The sequence below is a fragment of the Malus sylvestris genome, chromosome 9, assembly GCF_916048215.2.
Source record: "Malus sylvestris chromosome 9, drMalSylv7.2, whole genome shotgun sequence".
NCBI classification, from domain to species: domain Eukaryota; kingdom Viridiplantae; phylum Streptophyta; class Magnoliopsida; order Rosales; family Rosaceae; genus Malus; species Malus sylvestris.
Genome location: NC_062268.1, coordinates 12,565,009 through 12,591,612, shown reverse-complemented (window position 1 = coordinate 12,591,612; position 26,604 = coordinate 12,565,009). Strand labels below are relative to the sequence as shown.

The following is a 26,604-nucleotide window of genomic DNA, read 5'->3' as shown; positions in this document are numbered from 1 at the left end:
TGAAAAATGAGTTTAGAACTAGTTTGATATATTATTTCTTCATTTAAAGTATGTTTATCTTTTGTTTTTCAATGGTTGAAAAATATAAATCAAGAGTTGAAAAAGATATGCATGTAAAAAGGTGTTTTAGATGCATGAATGAAGAATAAGTCATGAACAAAATTTGGGGTTTTGAACCAAAGGGATGGCACGGTTTTGGGGGTGGTTTTGGGTTGTGTTTGTGTTTTATTGTAAACCACTCTCACATCCTTTTAAAGCTAGAAAGAAGAAACCTTGTCACTTTTGTTTTTGGGTTTGAAAAATCACCAAGAATACACAAATCTTGAAAAAGTGTTCATGGTTTTGTTCTTGGTGTTCATAGTTTGGTTTTTTATGAAAATGGTTTTAATGCATTGTTTTGTGGTTTTGGGTGATGTTCATACCATCCATAACCATATCATATACTTATAAAACCCTAGACTTGACTAGGAGATTTCCATCAAACCTTTTCACCTAAGTTTTAAATGCCAAAACCAAGTGACAAGCAAAATTTTGATTTTTTCTACTTTGCATTGAATTTATGCATGTGGGTGAGACTTCCCATTCCCCCATTAAATGGCCGGCCTCCCCTAGTGGATTTATCCACTTGTGGGGCTTTTTGTAATTTTGAAAAAGATATTTTATACTTTTGAGTATTTACGGTTTGACCCCTAATTTTTTCATATTTGCATTTAAGCCCCTACTAACTAGAAAGTTAAAATATTTGATTTTAATTTTGTTAGTTGTTTAAACTCATAATACTATTATGCCCATATGCACTAAATCTAAATGTTTATGTTGCATTCCATTTAATTATTTAAATGTGTTTAAGTAGTTATGAAATGGATGACTTTGGACTTATGCCTTAAACGATAATTGAGCTATATGATAAGGCGCTAAAATCAAATTGTTTGAACCTTGGGAATGTGTTTTAATTACTGTTTAATTGGTCCTTGTCACATTTGACGTTAATCTTTCTCTCCCCTTTTAGTATATGTAATTTATAGGAATTTGTACAAATCGGTTTGTAATTCTTATTACCTCTTAATCTCTATTCGTTAGTGGATTCCCTCTAGTGCTAGACTAGAGTTTCTTTAACTATTGGTAAGGAGACATAACTAAAAGAGGGTTTTGACATGAGATTAAAGATTAAAAGGGTCCAATGCCCAAATTAGCAATGAATGATTGTCTTTCATTTCTAATGGCTCAATGAAAATGGTTTTAATTGGATTGATAAGCACGTAATTAAATTGACGCAACCTCCCCGAGTTTATATTCAACAATGATGGCTCGTTGTTGCAATAATCTAATAAGTCCATGGTCATCCAAGAGCCTAAGATAACTATAAAGTCCAATTTCAAAGGAATGCAAAAACCTTAGTAGTAGTAGTTACTTCCAATATTTGAAAAATTCGTTTTTGATATTGATTTGTTTTTCTCAAAACAAATAATGGGAGTATCATACGCTAATAAACTATAATGAATACAATTAGTAGTTATATATATCTCCAATATTTTGAAAAATGTTTTGATATTGATTTGTTTTATGAAAACGAATAGTGGGGATATTATATGCTACTAATTTCATTAACTTTGGACTAGTAGTTGTAATAGGACATTATTTATTTGATTGTGATTAAATAAATAAAATTGATGAGACCTTAAAATCCCTCAACCAAACAAATATTAAGTTGAAAGCGTAAGAGTGCTTAGAACACTTTTTCGTGGCCTTCCACCGTGGTAGGCTCCAAGCGTTTATGACTTGTACACCGCCTTCACCCTATCATGGGGAAGTGACAAAGTGCATGCTTATATTCAGGAGGAGTTTATTTAAAACATTTGAGGAGGTTAAGATAGGCAACGAGTATGGCCAACATCGTATCATCGTGAGGTCATGCTTGAACCCCTAGCTAAACCGGCATGGTGGGAAAGAACTTAACTAAGAAACATAATGCCAATATCGTATCATCGTGAGGTATTGTTTTCTAGAGGCCAAAAGGATGGGTAATTACAAGAGGTTGTTGTGAATGGGTAATTGTACCCTCTCATTATTATTGTTGCTAGCCGACATCGTATCATCGTGAGGTGGGCTTGGTAATAGTGAGCCTCCCATAACCCACTAGGAGCTTTCTTTGAAATCTCCCGGATTCCATTATGGGGGATATGGAATTTGCCAAAAATGGTGGGTGGTGTCATTCGGTTTAAAGACCCAAATCGTTTGACTTAAACAACAATCAATCTAATTATTTTATTTGTTTATGTATATAGATATGGTTGGAAGCACACTCGCGAAAATACTCGACAAACATTGCCTAGAGGGGCACAATTTCCCATCATGGTATCGTAATGTCAAGATTCTCCTAACATTGGAGAAGATTGTTTACATACTAGATAAGCCTCCACCTCACATACCTCTCAGCCCTGAGGCTACTAAGGATGAACGTGCTAAGTATGACAAGCACGTTGAGGATGATATACAAGCCAAGTGCTATCTGTCGGCTTCCATGAATGAGGAGCTACAGAGACAGCACGAGGGCATGGATAATGCATTTTCCATAATACTCAATCTTACGGAGTTATATGACGAAGGGACGTGCAACCGTCGCTTTAGCACTGTTTGTGAACTTGTAAAGACCAAAATGGTCAAGGGGGCTCCAGTACACCAACATGTACTGAAGATGATAGGATTCATTGAACAATTGGAGAACCTTGGTACTCCACTTGACGGGGAATTGGCCTAAAACTTCGTATTGGCTTCTCTTTCTGATTCATTTGCTCAGTTTGTAATGAACTACAATATGAATAAGATGGATAGTACTCTCTCTGAGTTACTAAACATGTTAGTAACTGCTGAGAAGACTATGAAGAAAGAGAACGTGTAGGGACTGCTGCAGTAGCCTACAACAAGCCATCATCTTCCAAGGCCATGCCGCAAGGCAAAGGCAAAGGGAAGGAGAAGAAGTCACCCACTCCTAAGCCGAAAGGAGGAGTGAGGAAAAAGAAGGCAAATGAGCCCAAAGGGACTTGCCACCACTGTGGAAAGGAGGGGCATTGGAGAAGGAATTGCAAGTTATACCTTGCAAGTCTTAAGGACAAGCCACAAGGTATGGTTTATGTCCTTATCTTCAATTCTAAATGTTAGATCTTCTAAATATTTATATTTGATATAAAGAGCTAATCACTTGTATAATTGTATATAGGTGGAGAAGCCAAGTAGAAGAAGAACAAGCAAAGAAAATGTGGTGAAGGGTTCGGCCACTATGTTTTTTTTTTTGCTCACTACTTAGGAAGTTTGTTAGGCATTAAAGATTGTCTTTAAACTTTCTTATTTTGATAAGAACTTTTTATGTGGCTTCATGTGATGGAAGACCACTATATAGTGCCTAAATGTATAAAGGTATTTATATTAGTCTCTAAATGTATAGAGCTAATACTTTTTGTATTAAACATTATGAATGTTTGAACTATCATATTAATGTAATGTGAAGTATGCCTTTTTAATATACTATTTCCTTAAAGTAGTGTTATGAATTGAAAATTGTCTTGTTGTATCCTAGATGAGATACAAGAGTTATATCACTTAATTATAATGTGATAAACCAAACTTTAGATTTATCAATTATGGATAGATCTCACATGTAGGACATAAAAGGATACAATGAATCTTTAGATTTGGTTCCATTTGTCTACTTATGAGTTCTATATGAATTGACAAAAGTCTAGAGAATCCTTTCTTGAAGAAAAGGAAGATCACATTATAATGATATAAGTAATAAGAAAAACGTTTCTTATATGGTTATCACTTGAAACACAATGATCAAGATCACTCTTGATTCAATTAGTAGTTTTGAACAATTAATTGGGCATTCTTAAAATTGTTTTAAAATGTCAAATGTGTTAGTGATTAAACCAAGAAAGAAGTGTCTAAATCTATAAAAGGTTTAAAGACTTTAGTCACTTAAATAACAAGACATTAAACTTAGTGAAGATTGAAACAAATAAGCTTGAAATGTTTCAAAGCTACTTCACAATGTCTTCTACCGATATAATCCACTTTTATACATTTTGAATGTATGAAATGATTTCTCATTAAAGTCATGAGAAATAGTGGGAGGTGTGAAAATGGATATAAACTTGAATGTGATTGGTTTATAGTTGTCTAAAGAATAATAGTACATGACTATTATTAAGAGTTTGTAATTTTAATTGTTAAAAGGACTCAAGCTCTTCAAACGTTAAAATTCTATGTTGTGTAACATTTAAAGAATAGTCTTTGAATGTTGGTTTCGTCAACCTAGCATAAAATGGTTATATGTTGGGAGTTGTCCATCATTCTCTTTTATGAGAACATGCTAATAACAAAGCATATGGACAAATTGATGAAACAAAAGGGAATAAGTTTCAAAATGAGTCACAATATATGGTTTAACAACAAGACAATCCAAATTCAACATCTCATGTAACGATATTGCTCTATGTAATTTTGATAAAGAATTATATCAACCACCTAGAAGGAATGGTTGAGTTTCTATATCCTTAGTAGGAGCCATGCTTCCACTAAAGACTTAGATAATTCTTACATGACTACATTAAAGGTCTTAGTATGACTAAAACTTGAAGTATGGTGTATGACACCATATAATTTAAATGAATAGATTTGATAAAGCAAGTCACACATTTCATGGAATTGCTTGAGAAGGAATTCTTTTATGTATGATTCATTTAAATTAAGTGGGAGCAATATGCATTCAAATCAAGAAAATATAATTGTTAATTTTTGAATGAATGCTAAGTTACAACAAGGCCAGTGGGAGTGATGTCATAATTTGAGCAACAAGATGTGAATAAAGTCTATTTGATAGACTTGATGAAACATAGATGTTACTCGAAAAATGACAAAACATGACACGGTCAATTTTGAAGTATAGACTTGAAATTGGACTTACTGATATAGCAAGGCTATCTCAATAATGTTATATGGGAAATTAAATCTCAAATGTTGAAGATTTAAGAAAGCATTTTCCTATGTGATAGGAAATCACTTTCATAACCCTTATAATGAATGTGTCATAAAATCACAAAAGGGACACATGTATTGACTTGTGAAGTAGATATCCAAAGGTGAAGAAACCACTGAGTTTATCACTTTAAGATATTACTATATCACAGGATCAGAACCAAAGCAACTGATAGAGTATTATTGCCTTTAAGAAAGAAACATCAGAGTGGGACTCTGGAAGCGTGCATTCACTTAGGTTGTTAAACCAAAGTGAAAATAAGCCATTTTAACCAATGGAACTTCATAATGGATGAAGTACTAATCATATGAATGAATTGTTAGTATTGTACTGCAATGGTCTCAAGGTTGGAGCAAAGCTTGTATAAAGTATACAAACGAAATATATGTCGATATATAGTTTTAGAAACTGCTTCAAAAGGTGTTTTGAATGGAAGGGGTTCTTTTAGAACCAATGATTGAATCCAAATCATAAGGTCGTTAGTAGAGTACTACGACGTAATGAGGCGATAGCTCAAGCCATGGAATCAAGGTCTCATCAAAGTATTCGAACACAATAAAGAGACATCATCAAATTTTTTGGAAACATTTGATAAGTAAATCCCTTTTAAATATAAAAGAGATTAATACATAACCAAGTTAACCTACGAGCATAAACTCTCTCGACAAGATGTATAAGATACACTAGTGATTGACTTTAGTGCAAGTGGGAGATTGTTGGAAATATGCCCTGAAAGTCAATCTTTGGAAGAAACCTTTCAGGACAAATGAATTGATGTATGGATGATTCTTATACATCAAATGGCAAAGACACGAATTAGGACTATCTCAATAAACGATATATGTCCTAAATAGTGTATCCATGGACAGTGGATCGATTGAAGAAGTAATCTAATGATGTTAGACTACAGAGACCTTCTTCACATAACCAAATGTCCAAAAAGGTTCCTGGTCGTTGGATTGTCGGAAGGATACTGACAATGCGTAGACCGGTACATACTGTGTCTGCTTCAATTGGAAGGATGGAAAGTCTCATCCCATTCGTGTTGTGACACTAAGACAAGTATGTAGGTGCTCATTAGGGGAATGAGTTCACTGAACACAATCGAACGAGAGTACTTGCATGGAGGTCTACTCACATGTCAAGCAAGTAACTCTAATGGTTGGAAAGATGTAAGTAATCCTTAGACCTGAGGCATCGTCGTTGTCTTGTGGTTAAGTACTTAATCTTTGATTATGTCAAAGTCTCCCCATTCGAGGGTGTCCACGGCATAATTGGGGTTAAGCCACTTAGTCATGAAAGCAAGTGTATGCGTAACAAGGAATCTCTAATCCTCGATAAGAGAGGAAGAATACTCTAAGATATGATTCGGGAATCTTCGGCCGAAGTATCGAGCGTAACAAAGGAAAGCGTTCCTATACGACTCAATTGAATCATATAAGAAGGAATAATCACATTAGGGGTTTGACATAATATATCCATACCCTAATGATGTGATTGAGAGTATTGTATTAGAGAAGGATCGAATTACATTGTAATTCCAACTGAATAGGTTCTCCGAATAAACTTCTACATTAGCTTGGGTAGCTATGACATATGGTTAGATGTCACTCATAGCTTGTGAGTTCTTCTAGATGATTAAATGTAGTCATCAAAGAAGAAAGGTGAATTGAAATGAAGTTTCAATTCACTAAGTGATTGAATTAAATTGGATTGGTGCCAATCACCTCACTGCCTTGCTAATTAGAACCTAAAAGATTGTTCACCAATACACTATTGTAGTGAGTAACTAATGGATGATGGAAATAATTAATTGGATTAATTAATTGTTGTGATTAATTTAGAAAGTCTAAAGAAATCATAAAAGCGATAAAGATCGTTTTGGGCTTAAGAAACGTTCGGGTTTAATTGGGCCCATTGGGCCTAAACCCATTGGGCTTTTATTCAAGCATTGGATGACTTGAAATAATAACCCAAAGCCCAAACAAACAACAAAGAGGCCGGCCACTTTAAGGTGGAAAGGGTGAGATATTTAGTCAAGTGTTGACTAAGTTTTCTTTTGTCTATATAAGGAACTTTATGAGATATTGTTCATTAGGGTTTTTGTGTGGTTAAAACAACAAAGAGGCAAAATAATATCTCTCTTAAATCACTACAAAGGCCGGCCACCAAAGAGGGTGATTTAGCTAACAATATTTCACCCTTTTGGTTATTCCTTCATCCTTCTCACTACACTAGTGGGTGAGGATCTTTAGAGGTTTTCTACTTTGGGAACTTGAAGAGAACCTAGGAGCACTCATTGTAACAAAGTGGAGGAGGCAAGGAAGGAAGCTAGGCTCAAGGAGTTCAAGGAACAAAGGGCTTGGAGGTGGTCCATCCTTGGTCTCAAGTCTAGATCAAGAGGTATAAGACTAAACCTTCACTTTGTTCTTTTTCTCTTAAATTTTATTTGATGCATTATATATAAACCTATGAACCTTGAAGGGGATTTGCATGACTATAGCTTTGATAATATGTTATAAATGCTTCCGCTGCTTTCGTATATCAAAATTGTTTTGGATATGCATGATAGTCATTTAGAAATCCCATACATGAATCTCATAGTTTTCCCTTCATAAGGAAAGTCAAGACGATACCACACTCCGGTACTTAGAGGTTTCGTGGTTACGAGATCATTCTCCCACAATATTTCCTAATGTCATTTGTACTAAATCATTCACTTGTACTCCCTAAAGGAGAGCTTGAACCTATGTACTTATGTAAACCCTTCACAATTAATGAGAACTCCTCTATTCCGTGGACGTAGCCAATCTGGGTGAACCACGTACATCTTGTGTTTGCTTTCCTATCTCTATCCATTTATATACTTATCCACACTAATGACCGGAGCAATCTAGCGAAGATCACAAAAAGTGACCGTTTTTGCTACCTAGGTTCTATCTTGCAAGAGAACGGAGAATTAGATGGAGATCTCAACCATAGAATACAAGCTGGATGGATGAAGTGTAAGAGTGTATCCGGCGTGTTGTGTGACCGTCGTAGGCCACTGAAGCTCAAGGGAAAATTTTATAGGATGGTAATAAGGCCAGCGATGTTGTATGGCACAGAATGTTGGGCGGTGAAGCATCAACACGTACACAAAATGGGTGTAGCGGAGATGAGGATGCTTCGTGGGATGTATGGGCACACGAGAAAGGATAAGATTGGGAATGAAGATATCCGAGGTAAAGTAGGAGTAGCCAAAATTGAAGGAAATATGAGAGAAAATCGGTTCCGGTGGTTTGGACATGTGCAAAGAAGGCCTACTGACGCTCCGGTTCGAAAATGTGACTACGGGACAGAGGTTCAGGGCCGAAGGGGTAGAGGAAGACCTAGGAAAACTTTGGAAGAGACCCTAAGAAAAGACTTGAGTACTTGGATCTAACGGAGGACATGACACAAAACCGAGCGCAATGGCGTTCTAGGATTCATATAGCCGACCCCACTTAGTGGGAAAAGGCTTTGTTGTTGTTGTTGTTGTTGTTGTTGTTGTAGGGGCTATCATCCGAATACCTTATGACCACGGGGATCATTTATCCGATTAGGCCTAAATTAAGTATTAGTTTTTGAAATTTGTTCACCACTATTTGGTGTGTGAAATTATATTTAATACATTATAAGTTATTCAGATTAGCATGTTTTTTTTTTCACACTATGGCTATGTAGCAAACGTTTAGTGTCCCACATTACTTTATTTCGTTAACTTCATAATAACTTTTTGACTTCTAATCCACAGTATCATAAACTAACAATATTGTAGATAACATATTGACAACATATCAAATAACCTTTAATTAAAAAGGGAGTAAAGTGGTTCTGTTTCAAGAGCATAGTAACACGGTTCTGTTTCAAAAGCAGGGCTAAAATGATATTTAAGATATAATTATGGGGCATTTTGAAAGGGGTAAACTGTTATTTGACCTTTTGAAGTATTACTCCAGTTGAAATTGACTCCTGGCTATTTTTTTGGTAAATTAACCGCCTAAACAATTTGAAATCAGCCAATTGGCCCCTTGTCAGTAGATTCCATCCATTATTTAGTCAAATTCAAAGGTAAACTAGTCTTTACTTCATCAATTCTTACTTGTGAACTATAACCACTATTGAATTTATGACATATGAAAGAAAAATAATGTGTAATGACTGTTGATGCACAAAATCGGAGGTCTTGGAACAACATAAATCCGACCGTGAATCTGCAAGAAATGTAAATAACACAAGATGTATCGTGGTTCACCCCAAGGTTTGGGCTACGTCCACACTGATTATGTATTTCTCTGAGAAGTGAGGGAGAGAATGTGAGAGCCTCTGTAATGAGAGTGAGGCTTTGAGAGGGGGTGAGAGGGCCTAGGAATTTGCCTCTTCCAATTGTGAGGGTGAGGGGTCCTTTTATAGAATAAATGTTCTTCACTTATTACATATTTGCCCATTCCTTTATCACATAATTACATTTAAGTCCCTTGAGTATTTGTACGAGATCTAAATACGGAGGCCCTAAATATGGTATAAACAGTAGTCCCCCAAGTCTTCAGTCAAGAGAGTCTTTTGGCTGGAGACTTGAAATTCAGTCCATGTGTGGGCTGAAGTAACTAGATGTTGTCTTGAACTGATGCTCGATATGAGGCGGTGCTTAATCTGAAATGATGCTTAACTAGAAAAGCACATGTTGTGAGGCTGCTCAGTTTATGGCGCTTGAAAGTGAGGGGGTCCCTTTTATAAAATAAGGGTTCGCTCCTCAATACATAAATGATGGGCTATAGTTGATGCTCATGGCGAGGCGGTTGCTCAACTGGCTGCGATGCTCTCTAATGAAGGTGAATGAGTCCCTTTTATAAAATAAGGGCTCACTCCTCAGTACATGAATAATGGGTTATGAGTGATGCTCGCAGCGAGGCGGTTGCTCAGCTGGCGGCGATGCTCTCTAATGGAGGTGAGGGAGTCCCTTTTATAAATAAGGGCTCGCTCCTCAATACATGAATAATAGGTGCTCTCTAATGAAAGTGAGGGAGTTTTTTTTTATAGAATAAGGGCTCGCTCCTCAGTACATAAATAATGGGCTAAGTCCCCCAAGTATTTTTCATAAGGCCCAGTTGAGGCCCAATATATGGTGTATAGTGTAGTCCCCCAAGTCTTCGGTTAATAGAGTCTGTTGGCTGGAGACTTCATATTGAATCCATGTATGGGCCGAAGTGGCGGTTGTTCGGAGGCGGTATTTGTATACCTTGCACTGAAGCTTTGCAAGTGAAGCTTTGTAGGTGAAGCTCTGTAAATGAAGCTTTTGAAGCTGGAGCTTTTGTAAATGAAGCTTTTGAAGCTAGAGCTCTGTAAATGAAGCTTTTGAAGCTAGAGCTCTGTAAATGAGGCTTTTGAAGCTGATTGACATGAGTGATACTCATGAATGTTTATGTTGATTAACATAAGTGATGCTCATTGATGTTGTCATAAGTGATGCTCATGAATGTTAACATGAGTGATGCTCATGAATGTTGACATGAATGATGGTCATGAATGTTTATGTATGATTGTCATGAGTGATGCTCATGAATGTTTATGTATGAATGACATGAGTAATGCTCATGTATAATTTGGAGTACTAGGCGTACTTTTGATCATCTGGTTGGTGGCATGAAGGAGAGTACTGGTTGTATATTTCATCACCTGGTTGGTGGAATGAATGGCTAGTTGCCAAATGGTATTTAGAGTACGGGTTGTACATTTCATCACCTGGTTGGTGGTAATAGCGGCAGGTTGCCAAATAATTTTGGAGTACTGGGCGTACTTTTGATCACCTGGTTGGTGGTAATAGCGGTAATTTGCCGAATAATTTTGGAGTACTGGGCGTACTTTTGATCACCTGGTTGGTGTTATTTTGAGCTTATGGGCCTTCACCTTCCACAACATGCTAGCCTATTTACTTTGGGCTTTGCCCGTTTTTTTTTTACATCATACATCTGTCAAAAAAGTAAATCACATCATTCTGGTGGGGTATTTATTCCTTACTTTTGCTTTCTGCTTTTGCTTTCTCTTTTTCCTTTTCTTTTCACTTTAACATCATGGTGTCGTCTGTGAAGAGTGGGAACATGCATGATGAAAGTTGGTGGGTATCTTTTGTGTTGTCATCGTGCCAAGTTGATTCCCTTAATCAACTTGGAGCTTGGGCTGCTGTGCATTAGTGGGTAGCCATGTTTTCTGTTTTTTTTCTTTTTGCTTTTGTTTCCCACTCCCTTTCCTGCATGTTCTTCTGCGTGTGAAGTTATCATTGGCAAGCTGGGAAATTGGGACACTGAGGGTAGCTTCCTAGGCAACGAGCTTAGCTTCGTCTTGGTGGACCCATTGTTTTGGGGCAGAATCAAATACAATGTAGAAGTTTTAGGGCAGGAAACTGAAAGTTTTTTTTGGAGACCTCTCTTTCGGTTGGCGGACCCATTGTTTTGAGGCTGCAATTGTTCCAATAAAACTAATTACCCTCTAATGGGCTATTAATAATCATACCTAGACATCTACAAGGAGTCAACTACCATCCCATTATTACTCCACCCGCATTCACTCATACACGCCCCATTCTCCGGCGATCCCCAGGTTTTTCTGGCGGGCTCGACAAACTCGACGTCGGCCATCACCGTTGACGCCGAGTCAGAAACAGACGCCCCACATCTCTCGCTCTTCCCATTCCCGACCACCAGAGACGACGTCGGAAATGTCATCGCCGGTGAAGACTGTTTGTAGTGTCTGGGTGGAAAGAGTGTTTGGCTGCAGAAAATATGTTAGGGAAAGAGGTGTGGAGATTACGATCTTGACGGAGATGGCAGACTCCGGCGGAGGAGACTTTGGGGTAGCTGCTTCCATGCGCTGGGACTCAGAAGTGGCACCTGAGAAAGGCCGCCGTCGTCATAGAGAAAGCTGCGGAAGAGATTGACGACGCCCCAGTCCTTGCCGCTGAAAGAGGTCGGATCGGATCCCAACGCAATCGCCTTCTCGAAAGTGGATTAAACCGCTCCGAGAGGGTTCGCCAGACAATCGTACACTACTCCCACCATATCTGATTCTCTTTCTCTCTCTCTGTCAATGTCGGTCTCTGTTAGACTTGTTGTAACTGCTGAAGTGTTGATGGTTTTTTTATTTGCCTGAGGTGGTATTCTCAGTGTTGCAGAGAGAGCAGGTAGAACTCTGTGTCTGTGTGTCTGTGTGGGTTTTGCAAATCCATGGCGGAGGTGAAAAAATGTAAAAGAACCGACATAACTTTTCGTGTCGATTCCCACAGACGGCGCCAAATGTTGATGCATAAAACCGGAGGTCTTGGAACAACGTAAATCCGTCCGTGAATCTGCAAGAAATGTAAATAACACAAGATGTATCGTGGTTCACCCCAAGGTTTGGGCTACGTCCACACTGATTATGTATTTCTCTGAGAAGTGAATGAGAGAATGTAAGAGCATCTATAATGAGAGTGAGGCTTTGAGACGGGGTAAGAGGGCCTAGGAATTGGCCTCTTCCAATTATAAGGGTGATTGGTCCTTTTATAGAATAAGGGCTCATCACTTATTACATATTTGCCCATTCCTTTATCACATAATTACATTTAAGTCCCTTGTCTATTTATACGAGATCTAAATACGGAGGCCCTAAATATGGTATAAACAATGACAATGTAAGATGCTCTGTTATGTAAACGTTTAGTTTTTTTTGTATTTTTTTCTCATTATGCTATGTGTTTTTGAATTATTTTGTGTTCATGTGTCAAAATTTTATTAGTGGCTATAACTGACAAATAACAACTGATGATGACATGACTAATTTGCCCTTGAATTTGATTGAATTGATTCCGCAATCTAACGGAAAAGGTTTAATTGACTAATTTTAAGTACTTCAAGGAGTTAATTTATCAAAAAATTAATTTAGAGAGTCAATTTTATATGCGGTGATAGTTTAGGGGGTTAGACCGTAATTTACCCTTATGAAAGATAAGTAAAAAATGAAACAAGGTAAAACCTTTTCTTTTAAGAAAAACTAATGAAAAATACCTGAAAACTTTAAGTTTTAATGATAAGGACAAAATAAAGGGTAAAGAGAATAGTATCAAGTTTGACCTTTTAGTGTAAAAATATGATTTTTCGTTAAAATAAAGAGTACCATGAACTTTTCGTTAAAACTTTCCTTCTTTTATTTTGTTTTCCAAGAACTTTTCCACTTCAATGAGAAGCAAATGGCGGCAGCAACCTTCAACAGTCCCGTTCGTCCCTTCGCATCACCCATTTCCCGCCAAATCAACTTCCCTCGCCAACGGTCTCCGCTTCTTCGATATAATTCCGTCAAAGGTGAGTTCTTTCTTCACTCCCATCCAAACTCCACAACTCAATTTCCCAAAAAAAATTAAAAAAATTGAAAGCTTTTTTCCTCCTGTTTGGTTGCGGAGATACGTTTGCCCAGTGAGAAGATAACCCAGAACTTCAATGAAATGCTAACAATCAGCTCCTTGTTCGATTTAGCTAAAATTTCAGTCTTTCGGTTCCAGTGCGTCCGAAGTAACTGCAAAAAATGAAGCTCAAATTTTCAATATTCTTTTGTTTTCTCGGCAACCAACCAGCCATGTGATTTGTGTGTTGTAGCTGCAGGTTATGCTCTTTTGGTTCTGCCTTGTTGGTTTTAGTTGTGCTAGAATTGTATGTACATGTATGGATAAGTGATTATCGTGTTTAATTGGGTGTGTAGGTTTTCGATTATACGAAAATAGGTCTTTGCATTGTGGTGTGATTTGTGCTGTCAATGGAGGCGGGAGAGGGTACGTATCTTCGTGGGATGAGAAGCCATATGAATATCTTCCAAGTGGGAAAAAAGCTTACTTGGACGAGCAAGATGTTGTCACGTTTCTTGATCCTCCTAAGGAGTTGATTCCTTTGGACTCGGCTTCCTACAATCCTGCTGCATATCTTTGGTTAGTATCGAATTGTTATGACCCTTTCGTTCCGAAACTTTGTTTGAGTTATTTTCTCATTCACTTGATTGACTTATTATTTTTTTGTATGTAATGTCAGTGCGAATTTTAGTAATTTCAAGTTACTCCCCTTGGTTGTGAAATTGCCGAGAAAAAGTACGAGTGTTGTATATATAACACACATGTATAGGGAGTGTCACCTTTGCTTGCATAAGATCAACGCATGATGATTATGGACGCCATTGATCAATTTGACTTCATCATACAGTTAAACGATTAACAGCGTGCCATTAAAACTTGCACATATTTCCCTTGTCTGCATATGCGATATAGTACTATCCTGCATATGGGATATACTACTATCTCGTAAAATGAAAACAATTTAAATGAGGAACTAAGTAAGATTAGGTTAGTTTGACTGAAGTTTTTATTTTCTTTGAGTCTACAGAATAGGCTGTGGTTCATTTGACTAGGATAAGAAATAACATCTATTTCCCTTTAACCGCATGAATCCTCAGATAAGAACGTTTATTTAGTAGTAATAATTATAATTTATAACTATAGGTAACATTAACTGTCTTTAAAGTTTTTGCAGATTGTGAATAATAAGAAAGTCCATTTTGTTACATTTTCTATCATGTTAGTCGGACATTATGTACATTTACTAGAGTTATGGTTGAGCTGTGTGTAGGCTTGTTATGCATAGATTTTTTATTTGGTGCGAAAATCATGCAAGTGGATTCAGTTTGAAGGCTGTTGACCCTATGTCTGTGAAAGTTTAAAACATAGAACCTGAAGAGAAAGCCCCAGAGTCAAAGAATACTAGTCATCACTTGGATCCTAGCCAGCAAGTCAATAGAGTCACCATTAGTCAAATAAGTTGGGATTGTTAAAACTACTATCGGTACAGTTTTGATTAGTTAGATTCTGTTTTGATTAGCCAAAGTTTTTCAGCTCATTATATAAGCTCAGTTGTAAGTTAATTTCATTCATCGGATGAGAAAGATAAGAAATTCTTCATGGCTTCAGTGCCACTAGCCTAGCGGCAGATTTATTTGATATGTATAAATTCTTTTAAAAGGGTCGTGTTTAAGTTGGTTTATCAATTTTGAATTTGACTAGTAACTGGTTGAGTGGTTAGTGAACATCATTTGTCCCTAATTCTAATTGGTAGATAGTAGATATTATTTCCATTTGGATTTCTTAATCTATTATTACTGTTCAAAAATGTTTGTCTGGTGTTGTTAGGAAAAAAATTGATGATATTCCTCCAGAAAGGCGTTATCGACTTCTGCGCTTGGTAGAACCAAGGTAATGATATTCATCAAATATCAGCTTAGTATAGTAGCCTACTAAGTTATGTAGAAAATTAGAATCAAAGCACTTGATGCTTGGATATTTTGCATAGCATTTCTCTCTATGATTTTAATAAGGTGGAATTTAGATTTTAGAGTCACTGATGTTTGGGCACTTGTAATGCAGGCTTGTATCAAGAGCTTGGGAGATAGCTGGCACACGATACGGCGATCCCAACTTAGCCAAGAGAAGTGCATCTACATTGTTGTCTAATGATGATGGTGTAACATCTCTTGAATATTATAATTGCCGAACAAGTGGAGGTAGGTCATGTAAATCAAGCCCTTTTAAACTGGAAGCATCTCCAACCGATGGCTGGCCAGAGGGCTCGTTTTAGCCCTCTGGCCCTCCAAGATCCTCCAAAATATTAATATTTTAATGAACAGTATAGGACCATATTTGCTTCCGTCTCCAACCGAGGGTCAGAGGGTCAGAGGGCTTGTTTTAGCCCTGTCACCAAAAATCGTCTCCAACCGAGGGTCATAGGGCCAAACATAATTTATTATTTTTAAAACAACAACAACTTAAATTTAAAAACAACAACTTAAATTTAGAAACTACAACTTATATTTAAAAACTACAACTAAAATTTAAAAATGACAAATTAAATTTAAAAACTACAAATTAAATTTGAAAACAACTTTAACTTAAATTAAAAAAGAATTTTAAAAAAAAGGCCCAAAAAACCTTAAAAAAAAAAAAAAAAAATATTTGAATCCAACGGTAACTGGCGCCAGCTAGCAGTTGGATTCAAAATTCTTTTTAAAAATTCCTGTCAGTTAACCGACAGGAATACATTGTATTTAATGTAAATGTATTCCTGTCAGTTATAACCGACAGGATTAAGCGGTTTTCTGGCCAGCCCTGGGCTGGCTGGCTGGCTGCTTGCAACCAGCCCTCCAACCCTCCAGCCCTCTCCAATTCCGTGGGGCCCTCTCAGATTCCACAGCCCTCTGGCCTAGCCCTCAGTTGGAGGCGGTTTTCGGGCTATTTTCGGCCCTCTGGATCCTTCGGTTGGAGATGGCCTAATGTCCCCATTAGTGCTTTTCAAAAATCACTGTAACTCGTTCGATGGAGTAGTTTATTAGTTTACTCTTTATCAAACTAAAGATGTTAAAAACATGAAATCTTCTAATTGTATGACATTAAAAATCCACCTGCTGATTAAGATGAGCAAATAGCCCATTTCTGATCACATTTGAATGATTATTTGGCATTTCTCAAACTTCCGATTGCGTATTTTAACCTGTTCATTATGTTACCTTGTAAAGAGTTTGACGCTGATCTCTTTAATAGGACCAATGCCCATTTCTTGGATAAACTCTTTCCAGAAGGTAATTCCTCTAATCCTATTGATTTTTGCTTTCTTCTATCTCTTTGTATATGCATGAATTGTTGGGACTGCAAAATTGGATGTTCTGCAAATCTCAGGCAATATTTTCTAGCACAGACGGGAACATTTATGGACGATTTATTGGTAATTTCTTTACCCTCCATGATTTTATTATTGAATTTATTATATTTTATTATACATCTATCGAATTGAAAGTTAGCATTAAATTGAAGTTTATGTTGGGGACAGTCCCTTGCTTCTTAATAGTCATGGGGGTTGGCCCATTTACAGTTCAACTATTAAGGCTGACATTAGAGAATGGTCCAACAACAGATGGGCTGATGTAACAGAAACATTATAGATTTGATTAGGAGGCATCGCAGAGGGAGTGGATTGCTCTGATAGGTTAAAGTTTGGTAAATTGTGTAAGGCAGTGGTGTTAAACACGATTCTTGACGTTTCTTATAGTGCCCCAACATGTGTTTCTTATGTATGGTTTACGTTATGTCTACTCTGTCATTGCATGGTTTGCAATTCCAAAACTAAATGTTGATTTGTTACTACTTATTAAGGTGTTTTTTTATACAACTCTGTACAATTATCGTAATGAATCAGGTGGATCATTTTTAACCGGACTTGCAAATTCCTTTAGTCCATTGTACTTCGTGGTGAGACAGCTTAAGGAAGTAATGCCAACTGAACAACCTTGTGATCTAGCGTATGAATTTGGGGATGGACTGTTTGACCTCCAAGAATACCCAGAAGGTTTTCCAAGACCAGGTATATATTTTCCTTATATCCAATGCAGTGCGGTATTATTAGAACAGTTTGTTCGGAATTTAATTGTTTCATGGTAATTGCTCCCATTTTTCCCCCATGGAAAAGCTAAGAAATACGAGAGAAAAACAAAGGTGAAGAGATGTTTTGATCTAATAAGTTAGACAGAGAGGCCCTAAGACGGAGGAGCCCTATACATGTACAATTATACACGTGGTGCATACATAACACACATATTGTATATACCTGACCATTCTAACCTTATCTTTTTCGAATAGACTAACCATTCTTACCGATACGTTGAATATATTACAAGGTACAATATTTATGATTTCGGTTCCCATCACATTCCCACTTCCAGTTCTTGTATCAGCTCTACCTACTTTTAGCAAGCACCGAAACTGCCTTGTCATAGCAACTGCCAGTGAGCTGTTTTTTCCATTAAGGGGATTAGGTATGGTACCGGCTGTTTGCCATTAAATTGCCTGCTTGCTCAAGCCTAGGAGTAGGACCCTTAATCACCCAAGCTCAAGCTTATTTTCCATATGAGAAGTTTGTTTTGGGTTTGTAATATCTGTATGACATCCATTAATAACAGTAACAAACTATATATAACTGTATGTAATTTCGCAATGTTTTCATTTTGCTGTTTCAGTCAAACATCCATATCCTTTCAACGATCAGGTGGTTGTGTATGTTCGCCATCTGGGGCCAGGCGTTTCAGTTGGGCAAGCATGGCAGGAAGGAAGGAAACTACAACAGGTGCCACAAAAGTTATGCTCCGATATTTTGATGGTGAAAGATTATTCTGCTCGTAGAGAAAATCAGTAACTGTTCTCGTGAAGTTAAGGGAAAGGAGAAAGGTTACGCTGTAATCAATTATACCTCGGTAGATCATGTTGTAAGGCGTTGAGAAAACAAGCACAGAAAGGACAGCGGGTAGGGATCAATATAAAGATCAGTTCCTGTTAGTCAAAGCCAACAGTAAGTGATTCACATTGATTTGAATTTACAAGTAGAGTTTCTAAAGCGTTTGTTTTCGCACGTCACTGCATTTATTTTCGATGAATTCAGGTATACGACACCCTTCTGTTGCTCCAACATAAAATGATTCAAGGATTGAATTAAGGCAAATGTTACTTTCAAAGTTAAAAACGGTTGATGCTGGCTGGAAATAGGTGTGATTATATGAAAATTTTACAATGTTGCGGCATATCATGTACACTGGGATTGTTGGCTGTTAGATCTCGGTCACTGGTCTTTGACCAAATATCTAACAACCAAAAGCACCAGTGTATAGAATGCTTCGGAGCATACTAGAAAATCCCGTGATTGTACGTATATTTGTAGTAGGGTTGGGCAGGACATTAGGTAGACTGGTAGAGGACATGCAGCACATGAAAACTTTCTACTAAAATGAATACAACACCAACTTAGAGGAATGATCGATGTCGTATGATCTAATTGCAAAGAAGGTTTTAAAGAACATAAGAGCTACAATAATGGACTTTCATTTAGCAAAGGATGATGCCTCGAGTTGTAAATTCCTTGTAGCACTTAGCTAAGAAGCATGTGGTTATGTTGATAATCAAATAATCAAATCAATAATCACATGAGAGCAATAAGGCATGTGAAAAATGCACACTAAACGGAAGGACGAGCGGTACTAACCTGTAACTCAGTGTACATCGAAACTCATATGTTACACTGATTTGCACCAAACTACGAGAAAAACTTAATTTACTTGCAACTCAACATATAATTAAACTTGCTCTATTGAATTACAGGTAAGTTTCTCTCGTCTTTTCATGCGTTATGTTGCATGAAAGTTCTTTTACCTCACCTATGTATTTGTTTTTGTAAAGGATTTGTAACTCGACTAGTAAGAACATTCACTCTTTAACCTAAACTCCCAAGTTCGAAAATCTCTTATTTAATATCGCTTGTATATGAAAACCATATAATTCGTTTTTTCTTTCACAAAAAACAAAACATGTATTGCAATAATTTGTATTGGAATCATGTGTGTTGGTGTGTTGTGATAAGTATGCATATGGCCGAATGGGCTGTCAACTTCTCTCGATCGACATGCACATATGGAGTAAATCAGCAAGAAACATGGGGCGTGGTAGTAGGCCAGAATCTTCCAAAACCAGTAGGCCTCATCTGGTTTTATCCTTCATATATTCATCGATGCTACAAGACACTCTTCTTTAATGGCTCCATGTGTTTGATTCTGTATTTCTCTATTATTTATTTATTTAATTTGTTCACATAAAATTATTTATTTAAACTCGTTTGCTAACTGTTTCAGTTTTTATTATTTTGGAATTATTTTCAGTTTTCAAGAAAAGAAAATTTGAAAGCCAAATTTCGAAAAGAATGTGATTTTCACTTTTTTTTTTTGAACAAATAATATTATCTACACAAAGGGGTGGGGGCATGAGTTAAGCCTCACAATGGGCTAGCAATAATATGGTTCAAATTCGACTTTGGCAAGAATCAGACCTAAGCCTCTCACTTACAAGTAAAGTAGAATATCATACCGTACTACTAAGTCACATTCACACGCCTTTTTTAGCTTCTCACACATCCCTCCTTATTTATAGTTATCAGATTGAATAATTAAATGCAAAAATCATGATTAAACATGGGTGTGTAAAAGATTAAAATGATGTGTGAAAATTACTTCATTTTTTTAAACCTCGGAAAAAATGAATTTCCGTTTTTTATTTTCAGTTAAAAAAGAGTAAAAACTAAATAGTAATAAAATCATCAGTTTGTCACCTTTTGTGGAAACTTCATAATTTTCTTCATTGTATTATTGACAAGAGTAAAACGGACCCATTATTCTGCAACTTACAGAGAATGAATCGAATCAAAATCCTCATTTTGTTATTTAGCTTGTTTTGCAGGTCCCCCAGCTTTGTCTCCACACTATAAATTGGAAGGGAAGATGACCAAGTCCTCCTCGTAATGGGGAGTGCATGCTACAATGGACGGCTAAGATCAATCTGGACGCATGTGCGACTAGTGCTAGTATTTTCCCGTCTATTTGCTTTTGACACTTTCAATCTTGAACAATCATAGCACACGGATTAAAAAAAGAGTAGATTGTAGCTATGATCCCTTAACTTTAACTCAATTGGAGCAATGATCCCTCAATTAAAAATTCATTACCATTGGTCCCTCAACTCATCAAAACGTGCAGCTATGGTCCCTCAACTAAAAATTCATTACCATTGGTCCCTCAACTTTAATTCAATTGGAGAAATAATCCCTTAACTTTAACCCAATTGACACAATGATCATTCTAACATAACTCGTTTTGACAAAAATTTTGACGTAGTTGACGAAAATGACCATAATTACACACTTGATGAGTTGAGGGACCCTAATTATATAAATGGTTTTTCCAACATAACTTATTTTGACAAAATTTTGACGAACTTGATAAAAATGACTATAGTTACACATTTTGATAAGTTGAGGGACCAATGGTAATGGATTTTTAGTTGAGGGACCATTACTCCAATTTGATTAAAGTTGATGGACCATTGCTAAAATTTACTCTTAAAAAAATGACATTTTTACTTCAGTAATAGGTAGTAAAGTTTATGGTTTGTGAGGATGAAAGGAAAAAGTAGGTTCACATGTTGTTGTATTCAAAAGAAGAAAAAAGAATGTCAATGGAGGAAGGCAAGGAAATCCAAAGCTTTCTTTTGACATAAAGGAAACAAAACGTTTGTTTCAACATGAATAGAGGGAAGTTTTAAGTCTTAGGGTTACCCCAATTCTTAAGAGTCGAGGAAAGTTCAAGGTTCATGGGATGATTAGAGGAAAGTTTGAAGTCTTCGGGTTACCCTAATTCTCAAGTGGCAAGGAAAGTTAAAGGTTCTGAATTCGATTCTCTCTAATGTGACAAAAAATTGACTCTTCTTGCAAATTCATTTTCCAACTCTTTCTTTAATTAAGCAATAGAATTAGAGCCCTCCATTTCCTTATAATCTTCCACACAGCATAGAAAAGAATCAAAAGATAAGCATGACACCCCATCAACCTACTTATACATGCATTTATTTGGGGATCTTTTGATGCTTTACTTTAGGATCCCTTTGCCTCTCATCATCATGTAACACAAAATCCTTCGGCAGTTGTAACCCCATAATCTATTTATGATGGGAGGGGTATTTTGGTCATTTTAGAAAAACAAAACATCGGTCAAACTTGGGCAAACAAATGCAAAAGTTGAATTCAAGACGAAAATTTTCTACCATGCTCCGTTGTATCTTTTATACTAGAATTATTTATCGTTAGATCTGTAATTAAAAATCCAACAGCTAAAATTTATCGGCAAAAAGTCCAGATATATAGCATACACCAAAGCATAGTAATATTTCGCTTCAAAAGTGTTCAAATATAAATCACAAGAAAATGAATGCATTGGAAGTGGGCGATGAGAGGTCCACACGGCTTCCATGAGGTAGGGCTTCTTTTTCTTTGTGCATCTACTACCACCATCATTCGTCCCTTTATCGCAACAAGGATTGGCACACATCCGCAACCACAAACCCTTTATTATTACTAGTGGCAAGATAGTTAAGACAGATCTGTGGGGTTCAATGTCCATAAACAGGGCATACTTAAAGGCCACCCCCGTTGCCTGCCGACACTATTTTTTGCTCGCCCTTTTTTTCCCAAGAGACAAACTCCTTTTACAAATGGACAGATACAATAGAGTATGGTTGCACCAGAGTTCGATTTTCCTTCCTCTTTAAGTTACAGTAGTTTAAAATATCGTTTTTTGGGGAAAAATTTGAGAGAGAGAGAGAAAGAGAGAGAGAGAGAGTGCAGTATCAATTCAACTAATGCAATATACAGAGAGTTATACATGTGTAAAATCTGAAAGTTCAAACAATTAACAAACCTATCTGGCTCCTCCAAGAACACTCCACACAGAAGCAGCAATACAAAGGATAAAACTGTAAAAAACCTACATTCTTATATGGAAATAGAACTCACCGATAATTTTCGTATGTCACAAATAAACCAAGAAAAAATATTCAAAAGGACAAAAAAATAGCTAGAAAAGAATCTATATGGGCAATTTTAATGAGAAGGAGCTATTTTGCATCCACCTGTTCCAGTCTTGGACACCAAGCATTCTCTTATTCACCCTTTATTTTTAACTTTTACCATGATTTTTTTTACCTCAAATCTCTAGCTCATCTGCTCACCAATTAGGTCAAGACCCACCAGTAAAAATGACACACCTTGGAATAGAAGGAAGTAAAAGTGTACTCCTTGTGCTGATAGGAGGCTCCTAAGTGCAGCAGTAAGCAGTAAGAAAGCCAGAGCTAGCTCTTTCTTGTATATCTTGTTCAGTTTCTTCACAGGAGGAGGTTTCGGAGCAGCTTCTTGATGCTCTTTTAATTTGTTGAGCTCCGAGAGGCCACTATCTGATGTTCCTCGGTAGAGTTGTGGGTGAATCATGGCCTTTGTTTCCCTCTCCTCTAATTCTAGCAGGTCCGGCTCCGATGACCGACCTGCCTTCTTGGTGACAACCCATTCGTACGAGCTCCCCAACTTGAACAAACCGGAAACCATAGCGTTGAATTTGGTCACGGACATTGTGTTTTCGAACAGGAGGTAAGGGACAATGAAGGGGAAAGATCTAAGGGAAGGAAGAATGTTCATGAATGACATAAATACAGGCACATAGCAGATAACCCACATGGATAGCTCGGCTTCGGGGACAAACATTGTCAGAGGAAGAATTATGCAGAACAATGTGAAAGAATAAAATGGGAGAATTAACTTCCTAAGAAGAAAGAATAGTAGTATCAAGTTTGCTTTCTTCCAGAACTTCATCTGCAATATGGCATTTAGTAGTGTTATTCTCAGAACGGTCTGATTCAGGGCAATACATTGATCAAAGAGAAGAATCAAATTGCAACATTACCTTAGAACTAATAATTGCTGGAAGGCACAAACGGAAAAGATGCATGGGACCAGAATGCCAACGATGTTGTTGCTTTTTGTAAGCTTCATAAGATTCTGGAAGCTCACAAAGTACCTGAAAAATCAGTTTCTTAAACTTGAGAAATCATTTGACTATATTATTCACAAAATGGAAAATGGCTTCTGATAAGGTAGAAAATAGATAACGAAGAATCCAAATAGTCGGAAACTAAACATAGGATCAGGTAAGGTTACCTTGACATCATTGAGGAATATGAATTTCCAACCACAAAGATGGGCACGAACTGCTATATCCATGTCTTCTACTGTTGTACGCTCAAGCCAGCCTCCAGATTCTTCAAGTGCTTTGATTCTCCAAACTCCAGCAGTACCATTGAAACCAAAGAAATTGAGGAAAACCCCATTAACCTGCTGTTCAACCTCAAAGTGGAAGCACAAATTAATGTTCTGGAGGCGTGTCAACAAGTTCTCATCTGTGTTGACAAAAGACCACCTAGCCTGAACTAACCCGAGCTCAGGATTGTCCTACCACATAAGTTAGAATTCCAAACAAAAATCAGTCACCTAAAGCAGAAATAGCTAGAAACCATAGAGAAAGAGCTAAATGAGATCTAGCCACCTTAAAATGGGGAACTGTGAGCTTGAGGTAGTCAGGGTTTGGCTGGAAATCGGCATCAAAGATTGCAACAAACTCATAGTCCTTTACATAATCACAATTCATTGCAGACTTGAGATTTCCAGCTTTGTAACCGGTTCTGACCAAACGATGGCGATAGATGATATTGACACCCCTTTGGTTCCACTTGGCTACCTCCCCCTTAATTAACCATTGTATGCTCTCATCATCAGAGTCGTCCAGAACTTGAATCAACAAGCGTTCTTTCGGCCAATCGAGTTGGCAGACTGCTGAAATAGATTGTTCATATACCTAATAATACATTTTTTGTTACATTCATTGTCACCAACAGAATGAATGATCTATGAAAACTAGTAAAACAGTAAAACATCAATTTCTACAGTTATACACATTTTTAGTAATCTTTCCAAATTAGTAATTTTATCAAACAATAACCCGAAAAAGAATTGGATTGTTACCTCTCTCTCATTACACATAGGAATTTGAACAAGAACTTTCGGATAATTGCATCCTGGAGCTTCCAAATCGTCTGACTTCAATGGAACTTCAAACTTTGGCTTAATCTTCTTAAACTTGATCCAGAAGCAACCTAAACACAGCAGCATCCGGTCGGCGGACTGGATTAAGAAGAGAGCCACACAGAAGTTAGTCAAACCCTGAATTGCAGGAGCAATGTAGCCGGCCCGGAACTCCAACCACGAAAAGTAAATCGAGTGAAGCCATCCTCTAATCTCCAAACTCTGTGGGATATGCAAATGCCAACCCTTGAAGTGAGCCATGAATTCAAAAGCCAGAAAAGCCAAAGCCATCATTAAGAACACCATAATAACCCTATACAAAATCCTCCCTTTTCCAGATTTCTCAGTCTCCACAGTCCCAAAAATCAATCTTTTTTTAATTGAACCAAGCAATGACCAAACAATGTTTCCAATCCAAGAAACAAAGCCAACAGCTTTGTGGGCTTTTAGAAGCAAAGCCCATGTAAATTGCCTAGCATTCTTCCCTCTGTCCTTATCAACTGGCCTGAAAACTTCATCTGGACCGTTTATCTCCAGCACTGAGTAATTAGGGTTCTCCATTGTTACCACCACTGGATTTCCCTTACTAGTCCTCTCCTTTCCCCACCACCTTGAAAAATTTAGGCTTGGAGCCATTTTTTGCTCTCAAGCTTCAAACTTTTACTTCTGAAGTAGTAAAAAAACAGAAATCCAACTATGAACAGTAAATCCACAGCAACCAGATCCCAACATTGAAAATCTCAAAAACCCATTTCAGAACTGAGCACATAAAGCAGAACCAGCACTAAAGACTGAAAATTTGGCACAAAATATTGAAACCCAGAAACCAAAAGTGAGAAAACTCACAAACCCATTTGAGGACTGGTACAAAAGAATCGATCACAAACTGCAACAACTTGACAAAAACCAGTTCAAACCAAATGCAGCAATGCAGAAAGGCAGAGAGAGAGAGAGAGAGAGGGAGAGAGAGAGAGACAGACAGAGAGTGTGTGTGAATGGTTTCTCATTGAACACTGACCAACATATGATAAAGCTCCGCAAGCTACCAGAAATGGGAAATTACTTTTGTGGGGAAATGTTTTCTTTTGTTTTTTTTTAAGAATTTTGTTAAACGTTTAATTCATGTGGGGGCATCAACAGTCGCTTGATTAATCCACTACTATAGAAACAAAACCGAGACCTAATGTCGCCTTTCCACATATTACCCTTTGCTGGACTGGAATTAAATAGTTTCTAAAATCAGAAAATAAATACAATAAAGTGATGATGAAGATTATAATGAGACATAATTAAATCCCTCGCTAACTACGTGTTAAGATAATTGACCATAACAATGTATTCAGCTCTTATTGAGTTTCCTTTGATGTGCTTGAGTATATTAGAATATCGATTTTTGAAAAGAAAAAATATTGTACTAAATTTCTCACTCCTTATAAATTTAAGAATGTAGTGTTCTGGAGTGTTGTGTACTCTGAATTTTTAATTGTTAGATCTCAATTATTATATTTGAAAATACAAATTTAACAGTTAAAGCCTTAAAAAACATATAATACTTCAAAATACACTAGAAAATCCATGACAGCCATCTTCTTGTTAAAGAAAGAGAGCACTTTGTTGGTATTGGTGTATGGAATTTGTATTAAGGTTGCAGATAATGAGGAAGATGAGCATGTGATTAAAATAATTATAACTTTAATCAGAATATAATCCATTTTATAAAAAAAAGGACAAGAAAATGGAATGGCCACTGACAATGCAGATCCCAAGTCTTACAATTAACCTCAATCTCTTGGCAAACCCCACACACTCACACACACGCACGCATTGTGTCGGTGGTCTTAAAAAAATACGAGTAAAATGCTTTTAGGTTTTCTTTTTCATGTAAAGCAATAAAAAGATTGTCCATCATGTTCATAAATCACAATCATGAAGTTTGCTCGACAACATTGATTATGTCTAGAAGTAGTAGGAGATTAAGATTCTTTCTAAGCAAGT

The 26,604-nt window shown here is 36.9% G+C and overlaps 2 protein-coding genes across 3 annotated transcripts; one reads left to right on the top strand and one right to left on the bottom strand.

Moving 5' to 3' along the window:
• The first annotated feature begins 13,238 nt into the window (after window positions 1-13,238).
• On the top strand, window positions 13,239-18,627 carry LOC126633705 (uncharacterized). Of its 2 annotated transcripts, XM_050304280.1 has the most exons (9): window positions 13,239-13,389; window positions 13,784-14,006; window positions 15,255-15,317; window positions 15,489-15,625; window positions 16,659-16,696; window positions 16,794-16,839; window positions 17,311-17,475; window positions 17,789-17,926; window positions 18,128-18,627. In XM_050304280.1, the coding sequence occupies exons 1-9, from the start codon at window positions 13,278-13,280 to the stop codon at window positions 18,301-18,303; spliced, it is 1,098 nt and encodes a 365-aa protein (XP_050160237.1). In that variant the 5' UTR covers window positions 13,239-13,277; the 3' UTR covers window positions 18,304-18,627. The 2 variants fall into 2 exon arrangements, with proteins under 2 accessions (XP_050160237.1, XP_050160238.1); XM_050304281.1 differs by lacking the exon at window positions 17,789-17,926.
• A 3,694-nt stretch (window positions 18,628-22,321) lies between these two features.
• On the bottom strand, window positions 22,322-25,699 carry LOC126583762 (probable xyloglucan glycosyltransferase 5). Its single transcript, XM_050248277.1, has 5 exons — window positions 24,550-25,699; window positions 24,074-24,382; window positions 23,689-23,979; window positions 23,435-23,548; window positions 22,322-23,343 (listed from the first exon to the last, which is right to left on the bottom strand). Exons 1-5 carry the CDS (start codon window positions 25,243-25,245, stop codon window positions 22,693-22,695), a joined length of 2,061 nt encoding a protein of 686 aa, XP_050104234.1. The 5' UTR covers window positions 25,246-25,699; the 3' UTR covers window positions 22,322-22,692.
• Between the last annotated feature and the right edge of the window lie 905 nt (window positions 25,700-26,604).